The 27,596-nt window shown below is 48.2% G+C and overlaps 1 protein-coding gene across 2 annotated transcripts in view; it reads right to left on the bottom strand.

Moving 5' to 3' along the window:
* Nucleotides 1–25,115, bottom strand: part of CMTM7 (CKLF like MARVEL transmembrane domain containing 7) — a 42,228-nt gene extending 17,113 nt beyond the window's left edge. The window contains exon 1 of one of the 2 annotated variants that reach the window (XM_019946922.3): nt 24,764–25,115. In XM_019946922.3, the coding sequence (XP_019802481.1) occupies nt 24,764–24,922 (159 nt within the window). In that variant the 5' untranslated portion in view covers nt 24,923–25,115. The remainder of the gene's footprint in view (nt 1–24,763) is intronic. The other variant, XM_019946921.3, reaches the window with a different exon arrangement.
* Between the last annotated feature and the right edge of the window lie 2,481 nt (nt 25,116–27,596).

The raw sequence follows: 27,596 nt of genomic DNA, 5'->3' as shown, positions 1-27,596 counted from the left end.
ATGGAAAGTCCTGGTGCTTCACCCCAAATAAGTATGCAATGAACCATGAAATAATATTAACAGTGAACTAACATGTGAGGGTTAATATTGAGCATGCGGGACTTCCCTGGTGGCGCAGTGGTTAAGAATCTGCCTGCCAATGCAGGGGACATGGGTTCGAGCCCTGGTCCGGGAAGATCCCACATGCCGCAGAGCAACTAAGCCCATGCATCACAATTACTGAGCCTGTGAGCCACAACTACTGAAGCCCGCGCGCCTAGAGCCCGTGCTCCGCAACAGGAGAAGCCACCGCAGTGAGAAGCCCACGCACCGCAACGAAGACCCGACGTAGCCAAAAATTAATTAATTAAAAAAAAAACAAACTGAGCATGGGCTTGGGAGGCACTGCTGGGCTCAACACCAAATCGTCAAATATCTTTTAAAATGCGTATTCTTTGACCCAGTAATGCCATCTCTAGTAAATTATCCTATTGAAACAGTGGTGGGTTTTTTTTTTGTTTGTCTTCTGTCTTGCAGAATCTTAGTTCCCCAACCAGGGACTGAACCCGGGCCTCGGCAGTGAAAGCGCTGAGTCCTTACCATTGCACCGCCAGGGAATTCCCCAGTGGTGGGTTTTCCATTGAGGAAACACAATATTAATTTAGGACAGGGGGAAACATAGAAAATACATTAAATGCTCTTTTTTAAGATTCTAAGATCAGGATAAAATCAGATGATGAGACCCCTGTGTGCAGCCAGGGTCCGACTCAGTAGGAGCCAGTGTTTCCCAGAGGTTCCCTGATGAATAATAAAAATAAAATAAAAGAGGGTGACTGACAAGAATCTTCTCCAGGACAGGGGGAGCAGGGGCAGGGTCCACAGCCCTTGCTGGGACATGAGCTTTTTACAAAGTGCTGAAATAATGATGATTATTCTCACGAATGGCTACTACTCATTAGGTACCTCCCACGTGCCCGGCACAGGGTTGTGCTATTATGACTCCCCTTCTACAGATGAGGAAACAGATGTGGAGAGGTGCCTGCCCCGGGCCATAGAGCTATTTGCACAGAGATGGGATTCAGTCTTTTCCATCTGGTTCCCAAATGCGGTTCTTAACCACAGTACCCTGCTTCCTGCCTCTTCTATGTGTTTTTTTTCCCCCAAGCTGTGGGACTGGGCAGATGACTTCATCAGCAAAGCTTTAACTGTAAAGCTTTCCCTGAAGACTCAACGGGCTGTGGTAGGAGACGGGACCGGACCGGACCGGGCTGCACAAGAAGCTTAAACTCTCTACAACCAGATATTCTGATTCCTTCGGCCTCAGCAGTGCCGGGTAAAGGGAACATCCGACCCCCCGTTAGCACACTGTGGCTGACTATGTTTTCCAAAAACGGCCACAGCAACATTTCCAGGCTCCTGTGCTCTTCCAGAACCTTGCTGCTCCCCACCAAGAAGCAGAATCCAACCGCTCCCCTTGAATCTGGGCAGCCTTGGCACCGCCTGGCATGTGGTGGGATTGACAGGGCAGGCCTCCCACAGCTGGGTTAGGGGCCCCGACATAGCTTCCCTGTGGCCCCCCCATATGCAGACGCATCCCTGGAACTCTCCCACCAGAGGTCACTTGGTGAGGTCACGGGTGGGCGTCTGGCCAAAACCCTAGCTAAGGGCTGGTCACCAGCCAGTGTCAACCACCACACGTGAGAAAGTTAGTCTTCAAGTCATTCCAGCCCCAGCTCTCGAGGTCTCCCAGATGCAGCCCAGTCATCCTGGAGCAAAGACAAGCCCTGTTCACTGCATCCTGCCCAAGCTCCTGACCCACAGACTCTGTGAGCGTAGTAAGTGGCTGTTTTACAGCTACTAACCTTGGGCGTGATTTGCTGTGCAAGCACAGCAGCTGGAGCAGGCGCTTAAACAAAAAAAAAGGTCCCGCTTGGTCTGTTTTGAAAGTTGCATATGCATTGTTCTGGGTTTCGTGTTTTGATTCTTTGCAAGGGGAAGTTGAGGTCCGCTCAGAGGGCAGTGGTGTGCCCAGGTGAGAGATCACATCTGCGTCTCGCACCTGGCACTCTGGCTTAGACACGTCCCCTCTGTGGAGATGCTCTTGGGGCAGCTCAGCTGGAAGGCAGCTGTCGCCTCCGAGAACGTTGTCACTGACTATTACATAACGAAGCCACTGTAAAGAGGACGGCAGAGGATGGCTCGATAGATCCCCACCGCCATCCCACATCGCATCTGAGAGGATGCTTGTCCTGGATCGTCCTCGACGAGAGGCTCTGATGGGGCAAAAACTGCTGGGCCTGGAGGCTCCGGGTTCGATTGAGAAAAATGAAAAATACCAGTGACAGTCAGAGGCTACATCCTCGAGCTCTCGGTCTGGGCTTCCCTGCAGCCGTGGCATCTAAGAGGGAAAAGCAGGAGCCCAGGACAGCTGCCTTAGCATCCTCTCGGCCCACCCCGAGTGGCTCAGCTGGTGAGAACCACTTATTTATGCTTCCTGGTAAGATTTCACTTGAAAAGAAGATCCTCCTACCAAATACATCTACGTATTCATTTTCTTTAAATTCAGGGCGGCAACTGTCTACACAGTGCTGAGCACAGGCAGCTCCTTAAGTCTGGGGAGCGGGTACTGCCCACCATGAGCTCTGTGACAACGCCACCTCCCACCATGTCACGAGACTCAAGCTGCTAGGCTCCCAGAGGGTGACAGACACGTGGATAGTGCTGAACCCAGCTCAGATCAGACTAGAAACTAACCTCGAGACATGCAAGCCAGCCCGGGTCATGATTAGCAGGGTCAATCCCAGCTGACCTCCGTCATGTGAGCAACAAACACTCATTGTTGATGCCACCAAGATTTTATGACTGTTTGTCATGCAGCAAAAGCTAACCGATGCATCTGTTTTCAGAATTTCCCTGGTTTCCCATTCAGGCAACCCCCGTTTTTAAAGTGGAAAGAAGAATAAATTATTTTTTCAGTGATTATTTATTGAGTCCTAACCATGTTCCCAGCCCTGCTGAGGGACACAAGGCTACACTGGTTTCCACTTTGCCAAAGACAATCCTACGGAAACCTTGATGCAGAAGAAAGGGTTATGCCACTCAGTGCTTTGGCCAGATCCTGGGGAAGTAAATATTTGAAGAAGCTGTGCGGCCGGCCCCAGCAGGAGGCCTGGTATCCAGCCCTGGGCACGTGCCAGAAGTAAGCGCCTGCTGAATTTGAGAATGTGGGTGTGGGACACCTTGATTAAAAACCCAGGCAGCATGATGCCAAATCAGTGCCAGCCTGGGGGAAAAAGAAATTAGTCTGGGCTAAAAAATGACAAAGCAAGTACCTAAGCACCATTAAAGGATTGTAAGCATGTGTCACTGATGGAAAACCACAGTGGTTAAGGATGCATGATTGTCGTCTGGTATCCTGTGAGGAGTGGAGAAGGACGCCTGAGTGTTGGCCAAAGGCCACCTCCAATCAGAACGAGTGAGGCTGAAGGAGAACAGTAAAGAACGGCCAGCAACCATGATAGGTCAAATAGTCACTTAACAAACACAATTACTAATGGGCCAGTTAACCTCGCTGGGCCTCAGTTTCCTCATCTTTAAAATGGGGATAGGGTTTCCCTGGTGGTGCAGTGGTTAAGAATCTGCCTGCCAATGCAGGGGACATGGGTTCGAGCCCCGGTCTGGGAAGATCCCACATGCCGCAGAGCGACTAAGCCTGTGCGCCGTGACTACTGAGCCTGCACTCTAGAGCCCGCAAGCCACACCTACTGAGTCTGCGTGCCACAACTACTGAAGCTTGTGCGCCTAGAGCCCTGCTCTGCAACAAGCCACTGCAATGAGAAGCCCGCGCACCACAAGAAAGAGTAGCCCCCGCTCACCCAACCAGAGAAAGCCTGCGCGCAGCAATGAAGACCCAACGCAGCCAAAAATAAATAAATTAATTAATTTTTAAAAAGTCCTTGCAGAGGTATTTTGGGAAGAATAAACAGGATGATGTTTAAGAAGCTCTTAGCACAGAGCAGCACTTAAATGGTGGTTCATCTAAGTGCAGCCAGTTGTCACCAGGAGATGAGCACAATGTAAGGACAGTTTAGACATCCATGCTGTCCAAAGGGCGAGGAGCCTCAGACCCAGACACAGGTACCTAAAAAGAAAATAGGGGACGAATGCCATCAGGGAGGTACCATTTGTGAGGAAGGATGCTGGAGGAGAGGAAGGCCAGGGACGTCCTCTGTGAAGAACGGGTGTGGCCCAGCATGGACCCACGGGAGGCAGGATCTGAACACACAGGGAAGGGAAAAGGAGGTTTCCAGCTGAGGGAACCTGGTGGGAAGGCGTAGGGTGGAAAAGCACGGGGCGTATTTGGGGACAGGTGAGTTGTTCTCCATTGTAAGCAAACCGCACATGTGCGCGACGGGAGCAAAGCTGGCAGGGGCGTGGGGGGCGTCTGATTCCAAGCTGAGGAAGTAGATATTCCGGGCAGGCAATGGGGAGCCAGTGAAGGTTACTGAGCAGGGAAGAACCACAACAGAACTGCAGGCTTGGAAAACGAATCTAGTGGAGCTGGGGGAGAAGGGGTGCGGGGTCAGTTAGGAGGAGGCTGTCCATCCTTGCAGGGGACAAGGAGCGGAAGCAGACATTCAGCCAGAGGAGTGGGCAGGGAAGGTGGGTGGCAGGGGGACGGCAGGCGGCACAGATGTTCCGGGGACCCTTGGGGGTGGCGTGGGGAGCAGCCCCCGCATCACAGCAGGCGGAGGCCAACAGGAAACTCCCCCTGTGAGCCCATTCGGGAGGGGGCTGCCTCGGATTCCTGACTGCTGACCACAGGCTCCAAATGAGCCGGCAGTCCCATCTGTCCAGACCTTGGCACAAAGCCACTCATGAAAGAAAAATGTGCCAGGCTCCCCCTCCTGCGGGCCACCAGTGCCCCCTCTCTTGCTCTCTGGCCCAATTCTAGAGAACAACTCCCCAGAGAGGACAAGACCATGGGGCTGGCATGGACACCTCGCCCCTGTCTTCTTCCCTCTCCAGCCACCATGTCCTCGGTTCAAGGGCACAGTTACTGTGACCTGCGCCCCTAGCTTCAGTGACATCACTCCCAAAAGCAGGCCCTTCTCTGATGCCTCGCTCTCCTTTGCTCTCTCACTTTCGAGTCACCTGTGTGCCCGGTGAAAACAAAGACTTTCCTTCAGAAAGTTCCCCACCCCCTTGACCTTCACTTACAAAATAACGGGTAAGGCTAGAACGTGGCCCCTCCCTACACTTCCCCTCACCAGGCCTGCAGGGTCACCCTGAGCCTCCTGGCTGCTGTAAAACCTGCCTGGTGGTAAGACACAGGGCCTTTCGGTCCCCACGGAGCAGCCCTGCCTCTGCCCTGGTCTAGATGCCTGTGGAGGAAGCAGGAAGGACAGAGACACAGACATAAAGTTCATCCTAAACAAAGCCCCCTCTCGTGCACCTGCTAAGAGGGAACCAGACCACTCAGATAAATGCAGCACAAATACACTGTCCCCAGGGCTGCACTGGGGCCGGGCACAGAGCAGGACCTCAGTAAGGTGAGACAAGTCACCTTGGATCTGGAATCAAATGCTTCTTTTTACATCCTGTTTCTGAATTGAGTTTCACTACATTATGCTGTTCTAACACGTGGGCAGAAGTGAGACACAGCTAAAGCCCAAAAGAGCAGCAACCACAGGAAGAGGAATGAGAGACAAGGATTCAGAACAACCCGCGCTGGCTTATCAGTATGTGAATGTCTCAAAGAGAAGGTCTGGAAGTGGGCTGGGTCATTAGTAAGCTGCTGGATCAACTCTTTCCAGGCTATCAAAACCCTCAACAAAATATTGGCATATTGAATCCAACAATCTATAAAAAAACATAAATGCTCAAGAATTAACTAAAGTTTGTCCCAGGAATGCACGGCTGGTTCAACATTTGAAAATCAATGTATGTACCGTATTAACAGAAGAAGAAAACCCAAATACTCATATCAACTGATACAAAAAAAGCATTTGACAGAATTCAATATCCATTTATGATAAAAGCTTTCAGCAAACTAGGATAGCAGGGAACTTCCTTAACCTGATAAAAGGCATCTACGAAATAATCTAAAGCTAACAATGTACTTAGTAATGAGAGACTGCATGTTTCCCCCTAAAATAGGGAACAAGGATGTCCTCTCTCACCACACTTATTCAACGTATTTCCCAAGGTTGCAGTAAGAAAAGGAAATAAAAGGCATGTAGATTGAAAAGGAAGAAACAAAACTTCTTTATTTGTAAACAACATGATTATTTATGTGGAAAATGCCAACAGAATCTACAGAAAAGGATTCTAGAACTAATAAATGGGTTTAGCAATGTCACAGGTTTCAAGATCAATACCACAATCAACTGAACCTGCAGATCTAACTGCCAACTGGTAGGAAATACTGGGGACTGAAGAACTTGTTAAGGACACTGCAGGGATGCACTCAGACGCATCTACTCAATGGGAGTGAACCACAGGAATGAATGAACAGCTTTATTCAAGAAATAAATTGTAATGAAAAAGAAGGAAGAGGAGGAAGCCGTAGATTAAAAGAGACTTGAGAGACACATGAACAAAATACAGTGTGTGGCTTTTATCTGGATCCTGATTTGAACAAACCAACTGTTTAGACACATACACACATAACTGGGGAAACCTGAACAGACTGGATATTTGATATTGCTTGTCTTTTAAGCTATGACAACAGTAATATAACAATATAATATAGTAATGGTGGTCACTATTAAAAAGTATACATACTGAAATATGGAATCTAGGATTAGCTTCAAGACAATCCATGGGGTAGATGGGAGACAGACATAAAACAAGATTGACGGTGTGTTGATAATTGTTTTAGTTGGATGATGGATGCAGGGTCATTATAATATTCTCAATATTTTTACGTTGAAAATTCCCCATTATAAAAACTTTAAAAAGCAACGTACAGAGAACTGTGAGTAGACCCGAACCATGGAAATAATGCTGCGACCAGGGAAGGGTGGCAGCTGAACAGAGGTGTCAAGAAACTTTTTCCCAGTTTATCCCGTTTAGACTTTCAATGAAAGACCCAGATGAAACAGGTAGATTAACACCCTCACTGCTTGATTAATTCCCCCAGCAATTTTGATGAGGCAGTTGACAAGGGGGAGTTGATGGGGAAGCTGTCAAAGCCTAACAGAACCATGGCAAACTGATTTCTATGGCTGACAGCGCTTCCATACCTCACCACTACCAAAACGCCCATTCTGTGAACCAATCAAGAATTCTTCCAAACTCTACGCCTTTGCACAGGCCGTTCCCTCCTCCAGAACGCTCTTCCCGCCTTTACCTCCTGCCTCGCCATCATCCCACGCTCAGGTCTCAGCCTGGAGGCGCCTTTGCCGGCAAGGTCTGAGCACAGGCTGGGAGGACCCAGAGCACCCTCTGCCCCCTCCTGCAAAACCCTGGGTCCCTATGCTAATCACACGTCAAGGATTCAAAGACACCCCGTCTTTTCACACCATCCTTTCCCTCCAGCCGGAGGCGGAGCTACGCCTGCTGCTGGCCAGCCCAGACAGCACCTGTGGAGCAGTTGCCATTGCCTGCCACGTGCCAGCATCAAAACTTGCGAATGGATGTCAGCACGTGGAAGAAAATCCCAGAGGCCAGAGTGGAGCACTCTTCGAAGCCCTGGGAACCAGAGGTTGTGGCGCTGAGATGGTGAAACAGGCACATTTAGCATCATTTCCAGAAGCAGGAGTCAAAAGCCAGCTTACGAGCCCAGCACCAGTAGCTGTTAGTTCTTTCATGGATTCTTCTAAAGAATGCTGCACTGCTCACACTTTGGATGGCACAGAGGACCCGAGTATGCAAAGATATTTAAAAAGGATTTCTTTAAAAAGAGTCCTTAAAAAAAAAAAAAGAAATTTAGAAGGGGGTCACTTTAGGAATATCTTAACCAATTTATTTTCCTTCATCAAGTTTCCTTTTTATGTATTCACAAGAATATATAAAATCTCCATTTAGTTAAGTCTAAAGGAACTCTTTCAAGGAGCATAAAATAAAATTTCTAAATGATAAGAGATTTGCATCCTCATATAGTTAACATTGGCTTCCTTTCCTAGCAGTGCCTAAAACAATGTGGCCTTGGAGGTGATGAAACACAACACCTGTATAGTGTCCAGATCTTCTGCCCAAGGGGAAAGGTCTGATCAGCCTTGCTCACCGCTGTCCCCCTCAACATCTGGCACAGGGCTGGGACAGAAGAGGCATCAAATAAATATCTGGTGCAGTGACCTGAAGCAGAGCCTCTGCCCGACAAAGAGCCACGACTAGGACCACACGAAGGTTTATCACTTGAGCCAGAACTAGAAATCCGAAAGTGAGCTGGCTGCGTCAGGTCTTCTATTCTCTCAGCCTTTAATCCACTACAGCGATGCCATTGTTCAGTGTTTGCTGGTGTTGCTTTAAATTAGGAGCCCCGTCCTGACAGCCTGACAAACCAGCAGACACTTCTCTCATCCCTCAGCTCATCTCTGCTTGCTTTGGCGTTGGAACCCCGTTTTGCGTGTGTAAGTCAGTGGAAAGCTGTTGACCCAATTAAATAAAATTGAGCATCCAGCTTCTCCCCGCAGGCTCCTGCCTCCTGGCCTGCAGGCCTGAAGCGACTGCCCCGGGCCCTTCCACAGCTGGGCCACTCCCCTCTCCCTCATTATCCCTATTAATGACCATGATTAATAATTATCATTACTGGGTCTTCTGAGGAGGTCCACGTCTCTCAAGCACTTCACCCAAGCTGACTTTACTGAAAGGGCTGCTGTTACCAGAGGCTTTGGCAAAGAAAATCTTTCATTTCATTCAAAAAAAAAAAAAAAAAAAAAAAGATTCTGCACGGACACAGAGAACAGACTGGTGGTTGCCAAGGGGGAGGGGGTCGGGGGTAAGGATGGAGAGGGAGGCTGGGGTTAGCAGATGCAAACTATTATACACAGAATGGATAAACAACAAGGTCCTACTGTATAGCACAGGGAACTATATTCAGTATCCTGTGATAAACCATAATGGAAAAGAATATTTTTTAAAAAGAACGTATATATATATATATATATATATATATATATGTATAATTGAATCATTCTGCTGTACAGCAGTAATTAACACAACACTGTAAATCAACCACATTCAATAAAAAATAAATTTTAAAAAAAGCAAAAACAAACAAAAACGACAACAAGAAAAAAAGATCCTGAGTGCTTTCTAAATTCCAGGCACCCTGTGGTGAACCCAGACAGGACGGTCACTGCCCCTACGCAGGTTCAGGTCCTGGTAGAGAAGACCCACCACCAACAGGTAATGAAGGTGTGAGCAAGGGGATTTCAGCTAAAGAGGTGCTGGGAAGAAAGCAGAACTGGGCAACAGAACAGGGTGATGGGGGGGTGGCTGGGTGGAGTTGTGGGGGACTACTTTAGATGGGGGGGTCCTTCAGAGGCAGAACGGGGAAGCAGGCAGTCTCTAGACCTGGGATTGTTTCTGTTTCCTTATCTTTAAATAGGAAAAAAAGGGGAAAACCACACGGTCCAGTGGTTAGGACCCAGCGCTTTCACTGCCGAGGGCCCAGGTTTGATCTCTGGTCGGGGAACAAAGATCCTGTAAGCCGTGTGGCGTGGCCCAAAAAAAACAAAACAAAACCATAAATATGAAAAATACGGCCTTGGAGTCCTCTGCACACAGCTGACAGAAAAAAGAGTAGAGAATCCTGCCTCTTAAAAGCCTCAAACAGGAAGCAACAAATAACACTTCTACGCTCATTCCATGGGTGGGAACTAGCTGCATGGCTGCACAGCTGTCCACTAGAAACAAGCCTGCACCCTGGGAGAGGGAGCACAGGTTTTTGGTCAACAGCTAAATACTTCAGCTGAACTCTGTATCTGATGGCATAAATTACTGTGAACTAGGGTGCATGGCAAAAAAAAAAAAAAAAAAAGAAAGGAAAATAACAGTAACTAAATGATAGAGGCTGTTGTGAGGAATCCCCCAAGCAATTTTAGCCATTGTCCCAAGGATATTACCTTTTTTTTTGGTCAAGCCATGCGGCATGCAGGATCTTAGTTTCCCGACCAGGGATCGAACCTGTGCCCCCTGAAGTGGAAGTGTGGAATCTTAACCACTAGACCACCAGGGGAGTCCCCTAAGGATGTTACCTTTGAGCTAAGCCATTTTTGTTTTTTCTTTTTATTAACAGGACATGCAGTTAAGCTCAACTTGAGCTATTACCTCCAGATAGGAAGTCTGCAAAAGGGACTTTTGTGAAAACAAAAGCACTAAAAGGGAGATAAGTCACCATGATCCAAACACTTTTCTTTCCTTTCTTTCTCTTTTCCCTCTGTTGTAGCCACAAAACACGGAGAATCAGAGGGTCCCTCCAAACCAACTTCAATATCCAATGCTGGGGCTGCTCTGTCCTGGACTCTTCACAAATGTCAAAGTCACGAAAGATAAGAGAGACCTTTCCAGGTTGAAGAGATTACAGAGACACAACCACCGAAGGCAACATTAGACCAGAAAAAGGACGTTAGTGGGTCAACTGGTGAAACCCGAATAAGGCTGATAGATTAGACACGACAGCACTGGTGTCACTGATCTCCAGATGGAGGGAGCCATAATGCAGTTTGTAAGAGAAGGTCCTTCTTAGGAAATGCTCACTGAAGCACTGGGGACAAAAGGGCATCATGTCTGCAACTTACTCTCAAATGGTCCAGAGAAAAGTAATAACGTGTATATAAATTAAAAATGATTAAACAAATGTGGCAAAATGTTAACGACCGGAGAACCTGAGGGAAGGGTATGTGGGGAGTTCCTTGTGCTGTTCCTGCAAAGTTTCTGTATATCTGGAATTGTTTATAAATAAAAAGTTACAAAAGCATATATAGTTTAGAGACAAATCATTGGGCACTTCAACAAACATTTAAAACAGCAACTATTTCACAAGCAGTAAATTAAGCAGGGTTCACTCGACCATTTTAAGATGTATTTGAGCTGCAGTCTCTTATCTGTAAAGATTCTACTAGAATGCGGTAAAATTTATTTGGCATTCTAACAGTTTGCGGGAATTGGGGACACTTCATTTATTGTCTGTGGAAGGCCAGACAGCACATCTCTGGAACCCACTTTTCATCTTTTGCCTCCACCCTGCCATCTGAGAATGACTCGCATGCTCTCTCCCTTCAAGTCTGCTCTGTCTTTATGGTTCTGCTTTTCTCAGCAAAAATTCAAGGGCCGCTTCTCTCTCTGAAGAAGCTATTAAGGAAAAAAATGTGCTGAAATAAAGAAGATGGAGGCGTAACTGCCAGCCAGAGCGGCAGAGGGTGGCCATCACCTCTCCAAAACTTCATGCTTCTAAAAGGACAAACTAGGGACTTCCCTGGTGGTTCAGCGGCTGAGGCTCCACACTCCCAATGCAGGGGGCCTGGGTTCGATCCCTGGTCGGGGAACTAGATCCCACACGCATGCCGCAACTAAAGATCCTATGTGCTGTAACTAAGACCCGGCACAGCCAAATAAATAAATATTAAAAATAATCAATTAAAAGGACAAACTCTGAAAAGTCTGCCCACAACTGACAGCCTTTCATTGGTTTATTAGTGTCCTGTGGCTGCTGTTACAAGTTACCACAAAATTGGTGGCTTAGAACAACAGAAATGTATTCTTTCACAGTTCTGGAGACCGGAAGTCCAAAATCAGTATCACGGGGCTGCAATCAAGGAGTTGGCGGGGCTGAGCTCTCTCTGGAGACTTCAGGAGGGTGTGTTCCTTACTTCTCCCAGCTTCCACGGCTGCTCTGGCCGTCCTGGCTCATGGCTGCATCACTCAAGCTCTGCCCCACCTTCACATCACCATCGCCTTCCCCACAACCCTGCTGTTGAGTCTCTTATAAAAACACTTGTCGTGGGATGTAGGGCCCACCCAGAAAATCTAGATAATCATTTAAAGACCCTTAACGTGATTAAATCTGGAAAGACCCTTGTTCCAAATAAGGTAACATTCACAGCTCCCTGGGTTTAGGACGGGGATATAAATTTGAGGGGAGGGGGACCAGATGACCCACTACATCTGGAAATCAATTTTTTATCCCTAAATGACACTAAGACAATTATATGTTGAAATGGTGATCACAGCACTAAATACAGGCATATCTTGTTTTACTGCATTTTGCTTTATTGCATTTTTTACAATAGCACTGGCGTCACTGACCTCCTGGAGTATCTATTGGTGCCTGCAGCATTTGCTCATGTCATGTCTGTGTCACACTTTGGTAATCCTTGCAGTATTTCAAACTTTTTCATTATTATTATATTTGTTATAGTGATCTGTGATCAGTGATCAGTGATGTTACTATCGCAATTCTTTCAGGGCACCACAAACCATGCCCGTGAAAGACGGTGAGCCTGGGAGTTTCCTGGTGGCGCAGAGGTTAAGAATCCGCCTGCCAATGCAGGGGACATAGATTCAAGCCCCGGTCCGGGAAGATCCCACATGCCGTGGAGCAACTGAGCCCGTGCGCCACAACTACTGAGCCTGCATGCCACAACTACCGAAGCCTGTACACCTAGAGCCCGTGCTCTGCAACAAGAGAAGCCGCCACAATGAGAAGCCCACGCACCACAACGAAGAGTAGCCCCCGCTCGCCACACCAGAGAAAGCCCGCACGCAGCAACGAAGACCCAACACAGCCAAAAATAGATAAATAATAATAATAAAAAAAAGATGGTGAGCTTAACCAGTAAGTGTTGTGGGGTTTTGTTTGTTTGCTGGGGGTTTTTTTGGCCGCACCCCACAGCATGTGGGATTTTAGTTTCCCGACCAGGATTGACCCCATGCCCCCTGCAGCAGAAACGTGGAGACTTAACCACTGGACCACCAGGGAAGTCCCTGTTGTGTGTGTTCTGACTGCTCCACTGACCAGCTGTTCCCCATCTCTCTCCCTCTTCTCTAGTGTCCCTATTCTCTGAGACACAACAATATTAAAATTAGGCCAATTAATAACCCTACAACGACCTCTAAGTGTTCAAGTGAAAGGAAGACTCACATGTCTCTCAGTTTAAATCAAAAGCTAGAAATGATTAAACTTAGTGAGCAAGGCATGTCGAAAGCCCCAACAGGCTGAAAGCTCGGCCTCTTGTGCCAAGCAGCCAAGCTGTGAATGCAAAGGAAAAGTTCTTGGAGGAAATTAAAAGTGCTCCTCCAGTGAATACACGAATGATAAGAAAGCAAAACAGACTTAATGCTGATATACAGGAAGTTTTAGGGGCCTGGTTAGAGGATCAAACCAGCCTCAACATTCCCTTAAGTCAAAACCTAATCCAGATCCAGGTCCTAACTCTCTTCAATTCTATGAAGGCTGAGTGAGATGAGGAAGCTGCAGAAGAAAAGTCTGAAACGAGCAGAGGTTGGTTCATGAGGTTTAAGGAAAGAAGCTGTGTCCATAACATCAAAGTGCAAGGTGAAGCAGCAAGTGCTGATGTAGAAGCTGCAGCAAGTTATGTAAAAGATCTAAGATAATTGACGAAGGTGGCTACGCTAAACCACAGATTTTCAATGTAGACGAAACAACCTTCTATTGGAAGAAGATGCCATCCAGGACTTTCATAGCTGGAGAGAAGTCAATGCCTGGCTTCAAAGCCTCAAAGGACAGGCTGATTTTCTTGTTTGGGGCTACTGCAACGTTAAGTTGAAGCCAATACTCACTTACATTCCGAAAATCCTGGGCCCTTAAGAATTATGCTAAATCTACCCTGCCTATGCTCTCTAAATGGAACAACAAAGCCTGGATGACAGCACATCTGTTTACAACATGGTTTACTGAACACGTTAAGCCCACTGGTAAGACCTATTGCTCAGAAAAAAAGATTCCTTTCAAAATATGACCACTCGTTGACAAGGCACGTGGTCGCCCAACATCTCTGACGGAGATGTACAAAGTGAATGTTGTTTTTAAGCCTGCTAACACAACATTCTGCAGCCCGTGGATCAAGGAGTCATTTTGACTTCAAGTCTTATTATTTAAGAAATACATTTTGTTAAGACTATATAGCTGCCATAGATAGGAATTCCTCTGATGGATCTGGGCAAAGTCAACTGAAAACCTCTGCAAAGGATTCACCATTCTAGCTGCCATGAAGAACATTCATGATTCATGGGAGGAGGTCAAAATAGCAACATTAACAGGAGTCTGAAAGAAGTTGATTCAGCCCTCATGGATGACCTTGAGGGGTTCAAGACTTCAGTGGAGGAAGTCACTGCAGATGTGGTGGAAACAGCAAGAGAACTAGAATCAGACGTGAAGCCTGAAGATGGGACTGAATTGCTGCATCTCCTGATAAAACTAGAACAGAACAGAGGTCACTTCTTATGGATGAGCAAAAAAGTTGTTTCTTAAGATGGAATCTGCTCCTGGTGAAGATGCTATAAAGCGTGTTGAAATGACAACGAAGGATTTAGAATATTACAAAAACTTGGCTGATAAAGCAGCAGCAGGGTTTGAGAAGATTGACTCCAATTTTGAAAGAAGTTCTCCACTGGGTCAAATGCTATCAAACAGCACTGCAGGCCGCAGAGAAATCATTTGTGAAAGGAAGAGTCGATCTATGCGGCAAACTTCAGTTGTCCTATTTTAAGAAATTGCCACAGCAGCCCCGACCTCCAGCATTCACCACCCTGATCAGTCAGCAGCCATCAAACACCAAGGCCAGACCCTCCACCAGCCAAAAGATTATGACTCGCTAACGGCTAGAGGAGCATCTCTGTGGTGCACCTCACTCTTCAGAGCTCCCCGCAGGATCAGGCTGAGGCGAGACTTCTCAAACCCATCTGTCTAGTCCTCCTCTTGCCCTTGACTGCTGCCCTCACTCAAGGACCAGATGCACAAGAATGCCCATCTCTAGATCTCCTTTTAGGGAAGCTGACTTCAACACTCCCTGTGATGGATGTTGGGAAATTCTAAGAAAAATGCTGGTCACGCAGGTCTTCTTGTTCCCTAGACTTTTCTGGTTCTTAACATCTTAAATAAAGTTCAGTGGGAGTCTAGAGCAGTGGAACTCTGAACCCTGAACACGAAGTAGAGTCTCTCAACGGCAATGAATGTGGAAGACCCCTGAAACCCTCTGGGAGAAGATCACAGGAGATGTGTGAGAATCTAAATTACAGGACAGATGAACAAATTTCCAAGAGCAGGCAACATCTGGTCCAGGAATTCTACTTTTAGGAGTTTCTCCTTCTGATTACCTTGTACACACACAGAACTATGATATGTACAAGGGTATCCACAACAGCACTACGACATAACAAAAGATGGGAAATAACCTAAATGCCTGTTGAGAGGGGACTGATTAAATAAATTATGGTACATCTATTCTCTGGAACACAACGCAGCTGTTAAGGAAAATGAGGAGAATGAGAATACACTGAACACGTACGGAATTATCCCCAAGATGGAAAGAAGATGGACAAACACACAAACACACACACACACATCAAAACATAAAATAACTCCTGAAGGATATACAAGAAACCAGTATCACTGGTAGCCTCCAGGAAGGGAAAGCAAGAATTGGAGGACTTTTTGAACTTTTAAAATCTTGATCATGTGAATGTTATCTGTTCAAAAAAACCAAATACAATTTTAACAACTGTACAACCATAATTACTGTTTGCATCAGGATTTTATTTTTTAGAGTGGCTCTGGGAAGTGACCCTGGAGGACAGTGGGACCACTGGGCGGTAGAGGCCGTTCTAACATGTCTAGTAGTTGCACAGAAGGTATTTAAATTCCCCACACGGTTTCCTCATCTGTAAAGTGGAAGTACTGACACCTCTGAGGGATGTTGTAATGACGAGTGAGTTCTTGCATTTAAAGCATTCAGCATAATGCCAAGAGCAAGAACTCAGCCAAAAGATTTACTCCACAGGAATTCAATGACATGTGACCCCAGCCCAGATAAAAACTTGTATAACTGTTATTGTAAAAATGGCCACTGTACCTCCTGTCTCCTGCACGGCTGTTGCCCCATGTTTTCTTGCTAAGGAGCAGCCGTGAGACCACCGGATTTGATGCAGGAGGCCCGGGCTTCTGTGGGTGTGTGAGATGTCTACGGCTGCATAACACATTATCCCAAGTTGGTAGCTTAAAACAGTACTCACTTATCATCTCACAGTTCCCACCAGTCAGGAGCCCTGGCAAGAGACTTCTGCTCAAGGCTGCAGTGTAGGTGGTGGCCAGACTGGGGTTTCGTCTGAGGCTTGGGGTCCTCACCCAAGCTCATATGCTACTGCAGCTATAGGAATGAGGTCTCTGTTTTCTGGCTGGCTGTCAGCAGAGGGTTGTTCTCAGCTTCTAGACAGAACCTACAGATGCTCGCCACGTGCTCCTCTGCCAGGCCATCTCCCAGCAAGGCAGTTTACTTCTCCAGGGCCAGCCGGAGCATCTCTCCTTTGGGAAGAAACCAGTACAGCAGGTCCCCTATGTACGAACCTTCAAGTTGCGAACTTTCAAAGATGCGAACGTGTGTTCGCAAGTCCAATCACGTAAGTTAGTTCACATGTCTGGCGTACACGTGCGTGCATCCTCTACAAGTGGTTGTGCTTTTGTGTACTTTACTATACAGTACTGTAGAGAGTACAGTAGTACAGTATCTTTAATTCAAGCCCAGGATACCCACAGAGATTCACAATGCAGGAAATGGCAAGGGGATTTTCTTTATTTGAGGAGGCACTGTTAGTTTTTGAAGCACAGGACCTGAACATAGAATGGTACATAAAGGTTGCAGCGGCCATTCAAAATGCAATCCAGTGCTACCGTGTCATCCATGACGAGACAAAAGGAGCTACTAGCAGTGATAGCTACTACTATCACTGGATCATTTTTCAAGAGGGTAGATAGAATTGAATCCAGCAAGGAACCAGAACCTGTGCCATCAATGTCAGGCGTGAGTGAAACTGCAGCTTGCCCTCCTCCTATTGGTGACGATCCCTCAGCTCTACCATCTCCCACCTCCTCTCCCTCCTCCAGTCAGTAACTCTTCTTGCCTGTTCATTTGATGCCAGCCCCTGTATACCAGCTCTTGTACTGTACTACTGTACTTTTCAAGGTACTGGACTGTAAGATTAAAAATGTTTTATTTTTTGTGTTTGTTTTTTATGTATTATTTGTGTGAAAAGTATTATAAACCTATTACATTATAGTACTATATAGCCGACTGTGTTAGTTGGGTACCTAGGCTAACTTTGTTGGACTTACGAACAAACTGGACTTACGAACGCACTTTCGGAATGGAATTCGTTCATATGTGGGGGACTTAACTGTACCTCTTTTGAGGGCTGTCACCTGATTAGATCAGGCCTACCTGGAGATAATGTCCTTTTGATCAACTCAGAATCATGTGATTTAGAACCTTAATTACATCTGCAGCATCCCTTCACCTTGGCATATGACATAACCATGGGAATGACATCCCATCATCTTTGCTATTTCTTACTGGTTAGAACAAGTCACAGGTCCTGCCCACACTCAAGAGGATGGAATTACATAAGGTTGTGACTCATTGGGGGTCCCCCTAGGGTGTGTCTGCCACAGTGGGCTAGCCTGGGAGCCTGTCTGCCATACACAGACAGACAGACAGACAGCACACCATTGGGGGAAGGGTTGGGCCTTGGCCACACCTAGGCTCAAATGCTGGCTCCAGAATTTAATGGAATTTTTGAAACTTGGGCAAGTTACAAACCCTCTCAGCCTTCATTCAACCAACAGAAAGGGAAAATAAATAATAGTCATTAAGGGTTAAACAAAGGGAAACTGCATGTAAAATTGCCTGACATAATGAAGCAGACACCCGAACCTTAGTTCTCCTCTCAGGAGGAACTTAGGACTTAAACACAAAGATGATACTAATGGCTTCCTCTTAAGCCTTCCAGCAGCCCAGAGAGTAACATGTGAAACGCTTTATAAAATACGACGCCCACTGTCTGGCCTATACCCCAGTGAGGGGTTTTCCCCACTCTGGCTGAGTTCATCTCTGGCAAAAGGTGAAACTGTCATTAGTACCTGCTGTCACATCTCAGAGCACCTCCTTTTAGCTCTGCTACCGTCTGCCCACCAATGAGGAGACAAATGGATAAGTTATGGTCCGACCAACTACCATGTGTAGTTATCACAGCATCCTTTTCAAATAAGGTTTAATCACATGGAAAAATTCTCATGGCATATTGATAATAAAAAAAATAACCCCAAATTGTCCTTTTATGAGCTCAAGATTTGGACTCAAACTGCTTCGCTATTTATGGCTTTGTGACTTTGGGCAAGTTACCTAATTTCTCTGTGTTTCCTCATCTGTAAGGTGCAGATAATGATCGGACCTATCTATCATGAGGATTAAATGAGGTCACACATGTAAAACACCTAGCCCAGTGGCTGTCACCTAACAGGAACTCAATGTGTGATAGATGCTATTACAATTAGTTAAGTATCACTTTCATCATTGGAGAGGAAAAGTTTAAAAAAGACTTCTTTATAAACAATATTAGCATTGTTGCCACCTCCTTAGGGGAATAAAGAAAACCTAAGAGGAAGAAGTGAGTAAAGAGATATGGAGGGTCATGCTATATTTAATCGCTCCCTCTGCCTTCCAGAAGGTCCAATTTACTCTGTACCCGAAAGCCTTTAATTTCTCCCCCCTCCTTCTCATTCCCTTCTGAATTCCCTTCACTTTCTCCATCTCTAAAAAATGAAAATGACACCCTCTTTACTCTTAAATTTCACAGCAACCCCTTCCGTGAGTAATGTGTGGCAATCATTTTATAGACAATTTCTCTTTCTCTATCAATCAATCTATCCTTCTATTTATGTAAAGTAAAAGGCTGTTCAAGGGAAAGGAAGAGCCTTGTCACTGCCACTGCGAAGTAAAACACAAACCAGGTGAAAGGCTTTCTCAGCAGGACGCTGAGAAGCTTCACGGTGCTGATTTCCGCCAGGGAGCAGGACAGGGCTGCGCTGGGGAGAGGCCCTGTTCTCCTTGCCAGCCCTCATCTCTCAGGAAGACCCGGGGCTGGAGGACCAGCCGCCAGCACCAGGCCCTGAGCCAGGCCACAGATGCCAGGAGTTGCTAAGGACCCCAGAGAGGAATGCCCGGGAGTGAGCAGTGGGCAAAGGAACTGCTGAGCCAAACTGGTGACAAAGAAGGAGAGCATCTGGCAGGCGGCGGGTCAGAGGGAGGCTCCCAGGCAGCAGGCCTGGGGCAGCACCTCGGGCAGATGGCAGGGGGAGGAAACAGATGGACAGCCAAGGGCCCGGGCAGGAAGCGCCAGCACTGAGAGTGGGGGATGAGGGATGGGAGGAAGGGAGCAGAGAGAAGGCCTTCCCTGGTACAGAACTGAAATCAATGCACTGACCCACACAGGGAGGCCTCGCAATGTCCTGGAGGGTCTCCAGGACGCACTGTAATACCAGAAACCCTGTGCAACTCTGTCCAGACTCATGCGGGACCATGCACCAGCCCCATCCCCACCCTGGTCCCCCAGCCTCATGGACCCTCAGCTGCTGTTTGCATCAGGACCATCTTCTCTGGCCAGTGGTTCCCAATCGGGGGTGGAGGGGACAGGCAGTTATTTGGGGTGCCCTGGAGGGGAATTCTTGCCAGCAGTTAGGAAATCCACATACTCTGCAGCCTGAATAAATAATGCCTCATACCCGCGTGGTACTATCATCCTTCCGGTGTACGTGGCTATTGTCATAGCTTAAATACAAGTGCCTTTAAAAGTGTTTGATGATGGGCTTCCCTGGTGGCGCAGTGGTTGAGAGTCCGCCTGCCGATGCAGGGGACACGGGTTCGTGCCCCGGTCTGGGAAGATCCCACATGCCGTGGAGCGGCTGGGCCCGTGAGCCATGGCCGCTGAGCCTGCGAGTCTGGAGCCTGTGCTCCGCAACGGGAGAGGCCACAACAGTGAGAGGCCCGCGTACCACAAAAAAAAAAAGTGTTTGATGAAAAGAAAGGCTGCAGTAGACGTTATACAGTTCTCATTTCGTACTGGACATACAGAAGATGATTTCTCCAAGACCCCTTGCTTTTGGAAAGGACATGCGGCTGCTTCTGACCAATGGTATCACCTTTGAGCCAAAGAATAAAAGAGAACCTGTAAGATCCTTATGTGCTTATTATCTTCTTTGATTTCAGTTGAAGAAGGCATGTGTCATAGAAGGTGTCCCAAAGTCACAGTGGTGACTCCATCAGCCTTGCACCATGTGACTTGTGAAAAAGATATATTTTCACACCAGCAACCAATGACTGATATAAACTCTGAAGAAATAAATCTTTTCTTATTAACCTCTAAAAAAATAAAATAAAAGCATTACGAAATTTCCCAGTCCACCCATGTCACTGTTCCTTTTCCAAACCATCAGACACCAAAAATACTACTATGACTTAAAATGTTACTACTATCACATTTGGCTATAAAGGGACAACCACTGATTTCTAGATGTTAACAAGTCTAGACAGTTGTTTAATGCCAGCATGCCCAGCAGGGCAAGAGGCGCTCCATTCCTCTCTCTGTGAAAGGTGAGGGCCATTTATCCCTGGGAAGTATTTACGGCTTTGCACACCAAAACTTCTCTACAGGGGAGTTCATCACTGTCTTGTTCGTGAATGGGCAGAACTGGAAGCTTCTTGAGCCACAAAAAGGGGGAGGGGGCTGGTCACACAGATTAAGGGACATTTGTGACTGGCTATAAAAACGCTACTGAAAACCTAATTGCAAACAAATCTTAAGTGACACGAGAAATCATTCATCACGTATTAAGCAAAAAAAGCATTTTACAAACTGTAGAGTATCACCCTTCTTTTGTAAAACCAAAACAAAACCAACAACCACAAATTATCTCTCTCCTATGAAATAGTAGAAAATCTTACTTTAAATATCAATCTTGGGGGAGAGGGAGTGGGAGACTCTAGTTTCTTCCCTGTGTTTCTCAAAGTTTCTACAATGAGCAAGTATTACTTCTGTTATTGGGAATAAAGCCCATAACTTATGTCTTATCATTTTTATTTGTTTGACCATTGATGGACAGCAGTTTCTTGTTCTTGGATCGGGATTGGGTTGGGGTCAAAGACTCTATAGACAGTGAGGTTCTTTGCTGCCCTTAACTCTGCAGCTTCCAGGAAACAGGGCATGGGAGTGCAGGCTGCATTTGGGAACCAAATGATCTGAAACAGAACACGGAGGGGTGGGCCATTCTGGGCTATGCTAGCTCATTCTCCACTCACAGGTCTATTCACGGTTATATCGGAGGCTGCGATCCTCCAAAGTCTAACTCCATTTGGAATCCCGGCTGTGAATGTCCAAGGGAAGACCATACTTGCTCCGACCTCCTAGAAAGTCTTTAGGATGCTCTCTCTGGCCAGAAAACTCAGGCACTCTCCCCCGACTCACACACCCACTTAGGCTCCTTCAATCGTATTTCTGACAATTCACCTCTTTAGAATCAAAAATAAGTACTTGCAGTGCCTTCGTTCTATACTGAAATGAATAAGATGCATCCTGAATATGAGCCTAATCCCTGTGACAACCAAACAAAGCTTCCACAAAGTTCCAAAATGACCCCTAGGGGGCTGTACAGCCCCAGGTTGAGAACCATCACTTCAATGGTGGGTTGATATCGACATGATTACTTCTGGGATAGTCTCAGAATAAGGACCATATCCTCAGCGCTATCTGGCAGACCCTAGATGGTCTAGTCTTGGAATACTTCTCCAGACTTACCCACATCACTCCCAGCCTTGCTCCTTCCCTCCAACCATTATCACTACTCCTTCCTCCAGCCTCAGAGCCATTGTCTGTGCTCTTCCTGCTTTTGGTAACACTGTTCCCTCATCCTTCAAATATCCTTTCCTCAGAGAAGCCCATCCTTACCTCCCAGACAGGGAAGACCCCCTAGTTAATTCTCTATGACACTGAGGACCTCTCTTCCATAGCTTTTGTCCCAGTTTATATTTTATATTTAAAATCATTTGATTAATACTTTCCCTATTACAGTATAAAGAGAACAGGAGCTGACCTGTCTGGTTTACTCTGCTTTCCACACTGCCCTAGCATATAGTAGGTGCTCAATATTTACTAAGTAAAGGAACCTTCTTGGAATTCCCCGGTGGTCCAGTGGTTAGGACTCCATGCTCTCACTGCAAGGGCCTGGATTCAATACCTGGTCGAGGAACTAAGATCCCACAAGCCCCGTGGTGCAGCCAAAAAATAAAAATAAAATAAAGGAACCTCCTGGAAGGTTAAATTTCCATCTTTACTGCTTATGAAACTACACACTGATTCTCCTTCCCTATTACGGTTCTGCAAATGTCCCAGTCACTGCCGAAAGGATCTGTCTTGTTAACGGCTGTATTCCACATGCCTCGTTTGCACAGAGGTAAGAAGAGAGCAGATGCTCAAGAAGTGAGAGAAGCCTCTTTCTACGTGTCAGGGTGGGAAGGGGAAGAACTGCCCAATACTGGCCCATGTCTCGCCCTACCTCCTTCCTTTCCACCACCCCAGCATCACCCAGCTCTGACTTACGCACACTGAATAAGGAGAGGCCAACGGGGCACGCCCAGCCCGACACACCCACATTTATCTCTCAAGATTCAACTCAAATGTCACCTTCGTCTTCCCTCCCTCCTTCCTCCCTTATGTGGTCAACCACAGAGCTTTCATCTCCCCAACCAGGGAGTTTGGGGACTTGTGTGTCTCCTCAGAACCAAAGATTCCTTGAGGGCAAGGGCTTTGTCAAATCCATCTGTTTCTGCAGAAATGGAGATGAACACGGCACTCACAAATGTCTGCTGAACAAACAAACTGACAAGGAGTGCTGGTGGAGCCCTGAGCAAGGCCCTCTGGACCCCTGCAGCTCAGGCCCCTCAGGGATCCAGGTGATGCCAGGAGACCCGGCTCCAGCTTACACTCTGTGAAGTTCCAGATGGACATTCCTTCCTCGAGTAGTGGACTTGGGGAGACTCCCAGAAAAGAGGAGAAGGAGGAGGATGGGGAAGAGATGGACAAGGGGCCCACGCAGAGAGTCCTAAGTGGTCTCGCTGTTGTAATATGACCATCCAGCAAGGGCAACTTCATTCCCAGGGGCTCTGCTCAAACCAGCCTGCAGCCACACGGCAGTCCCCAGGGAAGGAAGATGTGAGAGTCTCTGGGCACAAAGAGAAGCAATCCTCCAAGTCTTTGTTCTCTTTGGAACAAGCGGCCCATCAGTGTCACCTGCAACTTGGCACAAGAGCCTGATGTAAGAGGCTAGCTTAGGAGCTTAGAGTGAAACGGAGGTTTCTCTTCTCCATAATCTTTGTCCATTAAACTCATGGACCGAAACGGAGGATCTGACCGTGATTTTTCTCCACCAAACTCATCATTCAGCTCCTGATAACATTTTCCAATGCTCAGTTAAGGCCTGACCCACTCCCACCCATTTTTTTTTTTAAGGATGGGGAGGTAGGCTGGTCCCCTCTATTTGGCTGATCAGATCTCTTAGCCTGAACCCCAAAAATGCCTTGCTCAAAACCAACACAGCTCAGCATGATTTTTTTTGTTAGTAACTAAAATGCCTCTACTTCCTAATTTTTAGTCCATCTAGAAGCTCTTCTTTGAGAAAAGGGAACTAAGTCCCTCTTTCCTTCAGGTCTGGCCCAAGCAGGAAACCAGAGCCCCCTCTACACACACTCAGCACCCAGAGTAACAGAGCTGTGGATGCCTGGGTAGCCCTCACCCCGTGTCCAGGCCTGGGGCTGGCCCACCCTGGTAGGCCCTGCCTCTGGATCTGTGACCTTGCGTCTAACCCACATTCCTTCCTTCAACCCCCCTTTCAAAACTACCACTTCCCCCTCACCATTCTGGCTGCAAACATGACAAGGAGTGGAGTCACAAAGAGCCCAGCCCAGTTTCAAAACTTACCGAACAAACGGGAAAGGTGTTTAAAATTTTAAAATTGTAAGGAAGAAAAACATGGGAAGGCAGAGAAGAGTGGGGAACAGGAGAACAGGCCGGGCAAGGTCTGCGCTGCTGGAGGTCCCTGCAGCGCCGGTGGCACTCGGCGCCCAGGCCTTCGTCCTGCCCGCTCCACAGTGACCCCATTCCGGCGACTCCCGCTCTCCCCAGATAAGTACCGGCTCCCCAAAAGGCCTTCCCCATTGACCGCTGCCGTCCAACGGCCCCGAGAACTGGCCCGCCCTAACTTGAGGGGCAGGGCCGGGGACGGCTGCCCCAAGGGTCCCAGGGCTTTCTACCCCCGTGAACGCCTGGCCTTCGGACCCCGCGCTCGGGCGAGGGTGAGCCCCGAGCAGGAAGCCCTGCGGCGCGGGGTCCGGGGAAAGAGGCGGCGGGAGAAGGTCGGCTTCCGCGGCCTGAGCGCCGCCGCCCGGCCGCTCTCCACCCCCGGCCCGGGTCCGAAGCGGCGCTGCCCGAGAAGAGGAAGGAAGACACACAGGAACTTTGGCCGTGGTTTCGGTCACCAGCTCGCAGGCTCCGCAGAGTGGCTGGAAAAAACTTGGGACCTCCGAGCGGGGGCGGCGCGAACAGGCCTGCCGGGTGCGCCGAGTTCCAGCGCGGCGGCTGCACGCGCAACTCGCCCGAGGAAGCCCCCTCCAACTTGACTTGGGCGGCGAGACCCCCGCCCGGGGCGCGATGCTCCCGCCGCGGGAGCGGCCCCTCCGCGGCCACCCCGTGTGGCTCGCGCCCGGGCCTCTCTTACCATCTGCGCCACTTTCAGCAGCGCTGCGTGGGTGCGGGGGTAGACGGGGTCCAGCAGCCCCTCCGAAGAGCTCGCGCCCAGCGGCCCCGCGCCGGCCCCGGCTCCCGGGGCGCTGCCGCTGCTGCACGTGGTGCGGACGAGCCCGGGCCCGTGCGACATCGCGCGGCCCTCGCCGGCCGGCAGCCTGCAGCTGCCGAGGCCGAAGGCCAGAAGCAGAGAGGCTAGGTGGGGCCTCGGGGGCGTGGCGCAGGGGCGGGGTCCTGGGGTGGGGCGGGGCCCGCGCCCCCGGCCCGCGCTGAGGACGCCCACCCAGCCTCCGCCGGACGCGCGGAGGAGGGCCTGGCCCGCGTTCTCCGGAAAGGTGGCGGCAGCCCCCGCCCTCTGGGAGGCGCGAAAGTTGGGCTGGAGGGAGGAGGGAAACGGACGCCCTGGGCCGTGGCCTTTCCGAGATGGGCGAGGCCAGGGCACAGCTGGGTCTCAGCCTCCTGGGATCTGGTTTGGGTGCGGCTGCGGGTATGTGCTAAGGGTACTTGATTGAAGTATAACTCACATACACTGAAATGCCCAAACCTTCCGTGTTCAGCTCCGTTAATTGTTCTGTATGTGTATGTACACCTGTGTAACCACCGCCCACAGCAACAAATACCGGCCGATACCCCCAAAAAAGTTCCCTCGTGCTCCTTCCCTCTTTCTGTCACTATAGATTCGTTCTGCCTCTTCTCAGACTTGATGTACTTGAAATAATACAGAATATTCTCTTTTGTGTCTGGCTTCTTTCACTCAACAAGATGCATCGAGATTAATCCCAATAAAGCTGTGGTGAACATTCTGGTGAGATTTTTTGGTGGACAGCAGCTCTCATTTCTCCCGGGAAAATACTTAATGAGTGGGTTTGCTGGGTCACAAGGTGAACACAGGTTTACTTCTAGTAGAAGCTGTCAAACAGTTAGAGATGCTACATTGCACTCCTTCCGGGTTACTTTTAAAATGAGCAAGCAGGACTACAGAAATGAAATGTTATCAGTGTTCTCTCTGAGCAGAGTGTCCCTGTGGCCAAACTTGATATATCTCCAAATGTTTCGAAATAACACAAAAAATCTACCTCATGACATCATTGGATGCCACTGCTGTCCTGTCATCAGAAGACTGTCAATGTGGCAAAGTCTTGATAATTCAGAATGTGGAGATAATCATGCAATCTCTGTTTTGACAAGTCTCCCAGGTGATTCTGATGACCACTCAAGTTGAGCACCATCATTGCCAAAGTTGAGGCATTTCAGGAATCGTAATGCCATGTTCTCTACTTGTGTGTACATTTGAAAGTTTTCATGACCAAAAAAAATTGCCTCTAATATCTGTTTTCTGTTTAGATAATAGTCACGGTGCCTTCCATTTCGTTCTCTATAAAACAAAGATAATTGCATCTCGGGGCTCCTGTGACAATGTGATAGCCGTGCAGGCGCTCTGTGACAGCTCCTGATGCATGTCGTTTTCCATACAGATTTACATCTTCACTTTTGTACTTTTCCAAGGCTTCGGAACCCATCATGGAGATGACAGGGGGTCTTTGTTGAAGTGAAGGCTTCAGGAAAGCAGAAAAACCCAGCAGTGGATAATTTCCCCTCCTTCCAGGGGCCTTCATCCAATTCTCCAGCAATCTTCTAAATCAGTGATTTTCAATGTATGGTCCCCAGCCCAGCAGCACCAGCATCACCCCGGAACTAGTGAGAAATGCAAATTCTTAGCCCCACCCCCCCATCCGCCCCAGACCTGCTGAATCAGAACCTCTGGGGGTGAGGCTCAGCAATCTGTGTTTTGGCAAGGTCGGCCCTCCACCTCCCACGTGATGCAGATGCATGACGGAGTTTGAGAACCACTGGCATGTCCGGAGTCCACTGGAGCTGAGACTTGGCTGGGTTTCTCGGACTGCCGTTGGCCCACGTGCCACCCAGCTTAGATCGGAAATAATCACTGCTGGTGGCCACTCTGTGTTAATCATTTTATCATGATCACTTAAAAGCCCGAGCGAGAGGCTTGGCAGCACAAGAGCTGTGTGCTGGCCCGGAGTGCAAGAAGAGGTTCCACAGACCAGACCTGCGGCCAAGTACACGGAGGTGTCTACACGGGGTGATGACTTCTTGGCGGGAAGGGCTGCCCCCTGGGGAGGAAGGGCTTTGGTGGGTGCAGGGCTGGGTGCACTCAAAAGAGTGAGGGGGCCCACCCACCTTTGCCATCTTGTCTTGCCACCTCTCCAGCCACATCTAGCAGCTTCCACTCCTTTGGACCCCATGCTCAAGCCTGAATGAACGTCACGCCCTCTGCTATATCACGCTTCTGAGCGTTTGTCTGAACTCCCTTCTCCACTCACTGACGGCTGGTTAACAGCTCTTTATCCTTCAGTGTGTGTGGTTGAGGTGGCCCCTCCTCCTCCAGGAAGCCTTCCCTGACTTCCCACCACTTCCCAGTAAGGGTAAGGTGACCCTGGTGGGCTCCCATCATTTGATTAGGAAGTTGCATGGTGATACTGTCAAGTCATCTTTGGAAAATACCACCTGCCATGACTCCTATGAGGATTAGATAAATTAAGGCCTGGAAAGTCCTCAGCACAGTGCCTGGCATATAGCAAGTCCTCAACAGTGTGCAGGCTCTTCTGGGCCTTTATCCTGACATCCATGGCACCAATCACAATGCCTGGAACACAACGGTGCATCTTTATTACTTTTCAATTTGATAGTGGAAGAACCATTTATTTATGCTTAATTGCCATGAAGCCCAAGAATAATCGTGACTATCAGGTGTGACTAACAGGTCACATCAATTTCACTGGTCTATT

This window comes from Tursiops truncatus, chromosome 10 (assembly GCF_011762595.2).
Source record: "Tursiops truncatus isolate mTurTru1 chromosome 10, mTurTru1.mat.Y, whole genome shotgun sequence".
Classification (NCBI taxonomy): Eukaryota; Metazoa; Chordata; class Mammalia; order Artiodactyla; family Delphinidae; genus Tursiops; species Tursiops truncatus.
The sequence above is the reverse complement of the archived record's forward strand: the minus strand, read 5'-3'. Positions and strand labels throughout refer to the sequence as shown.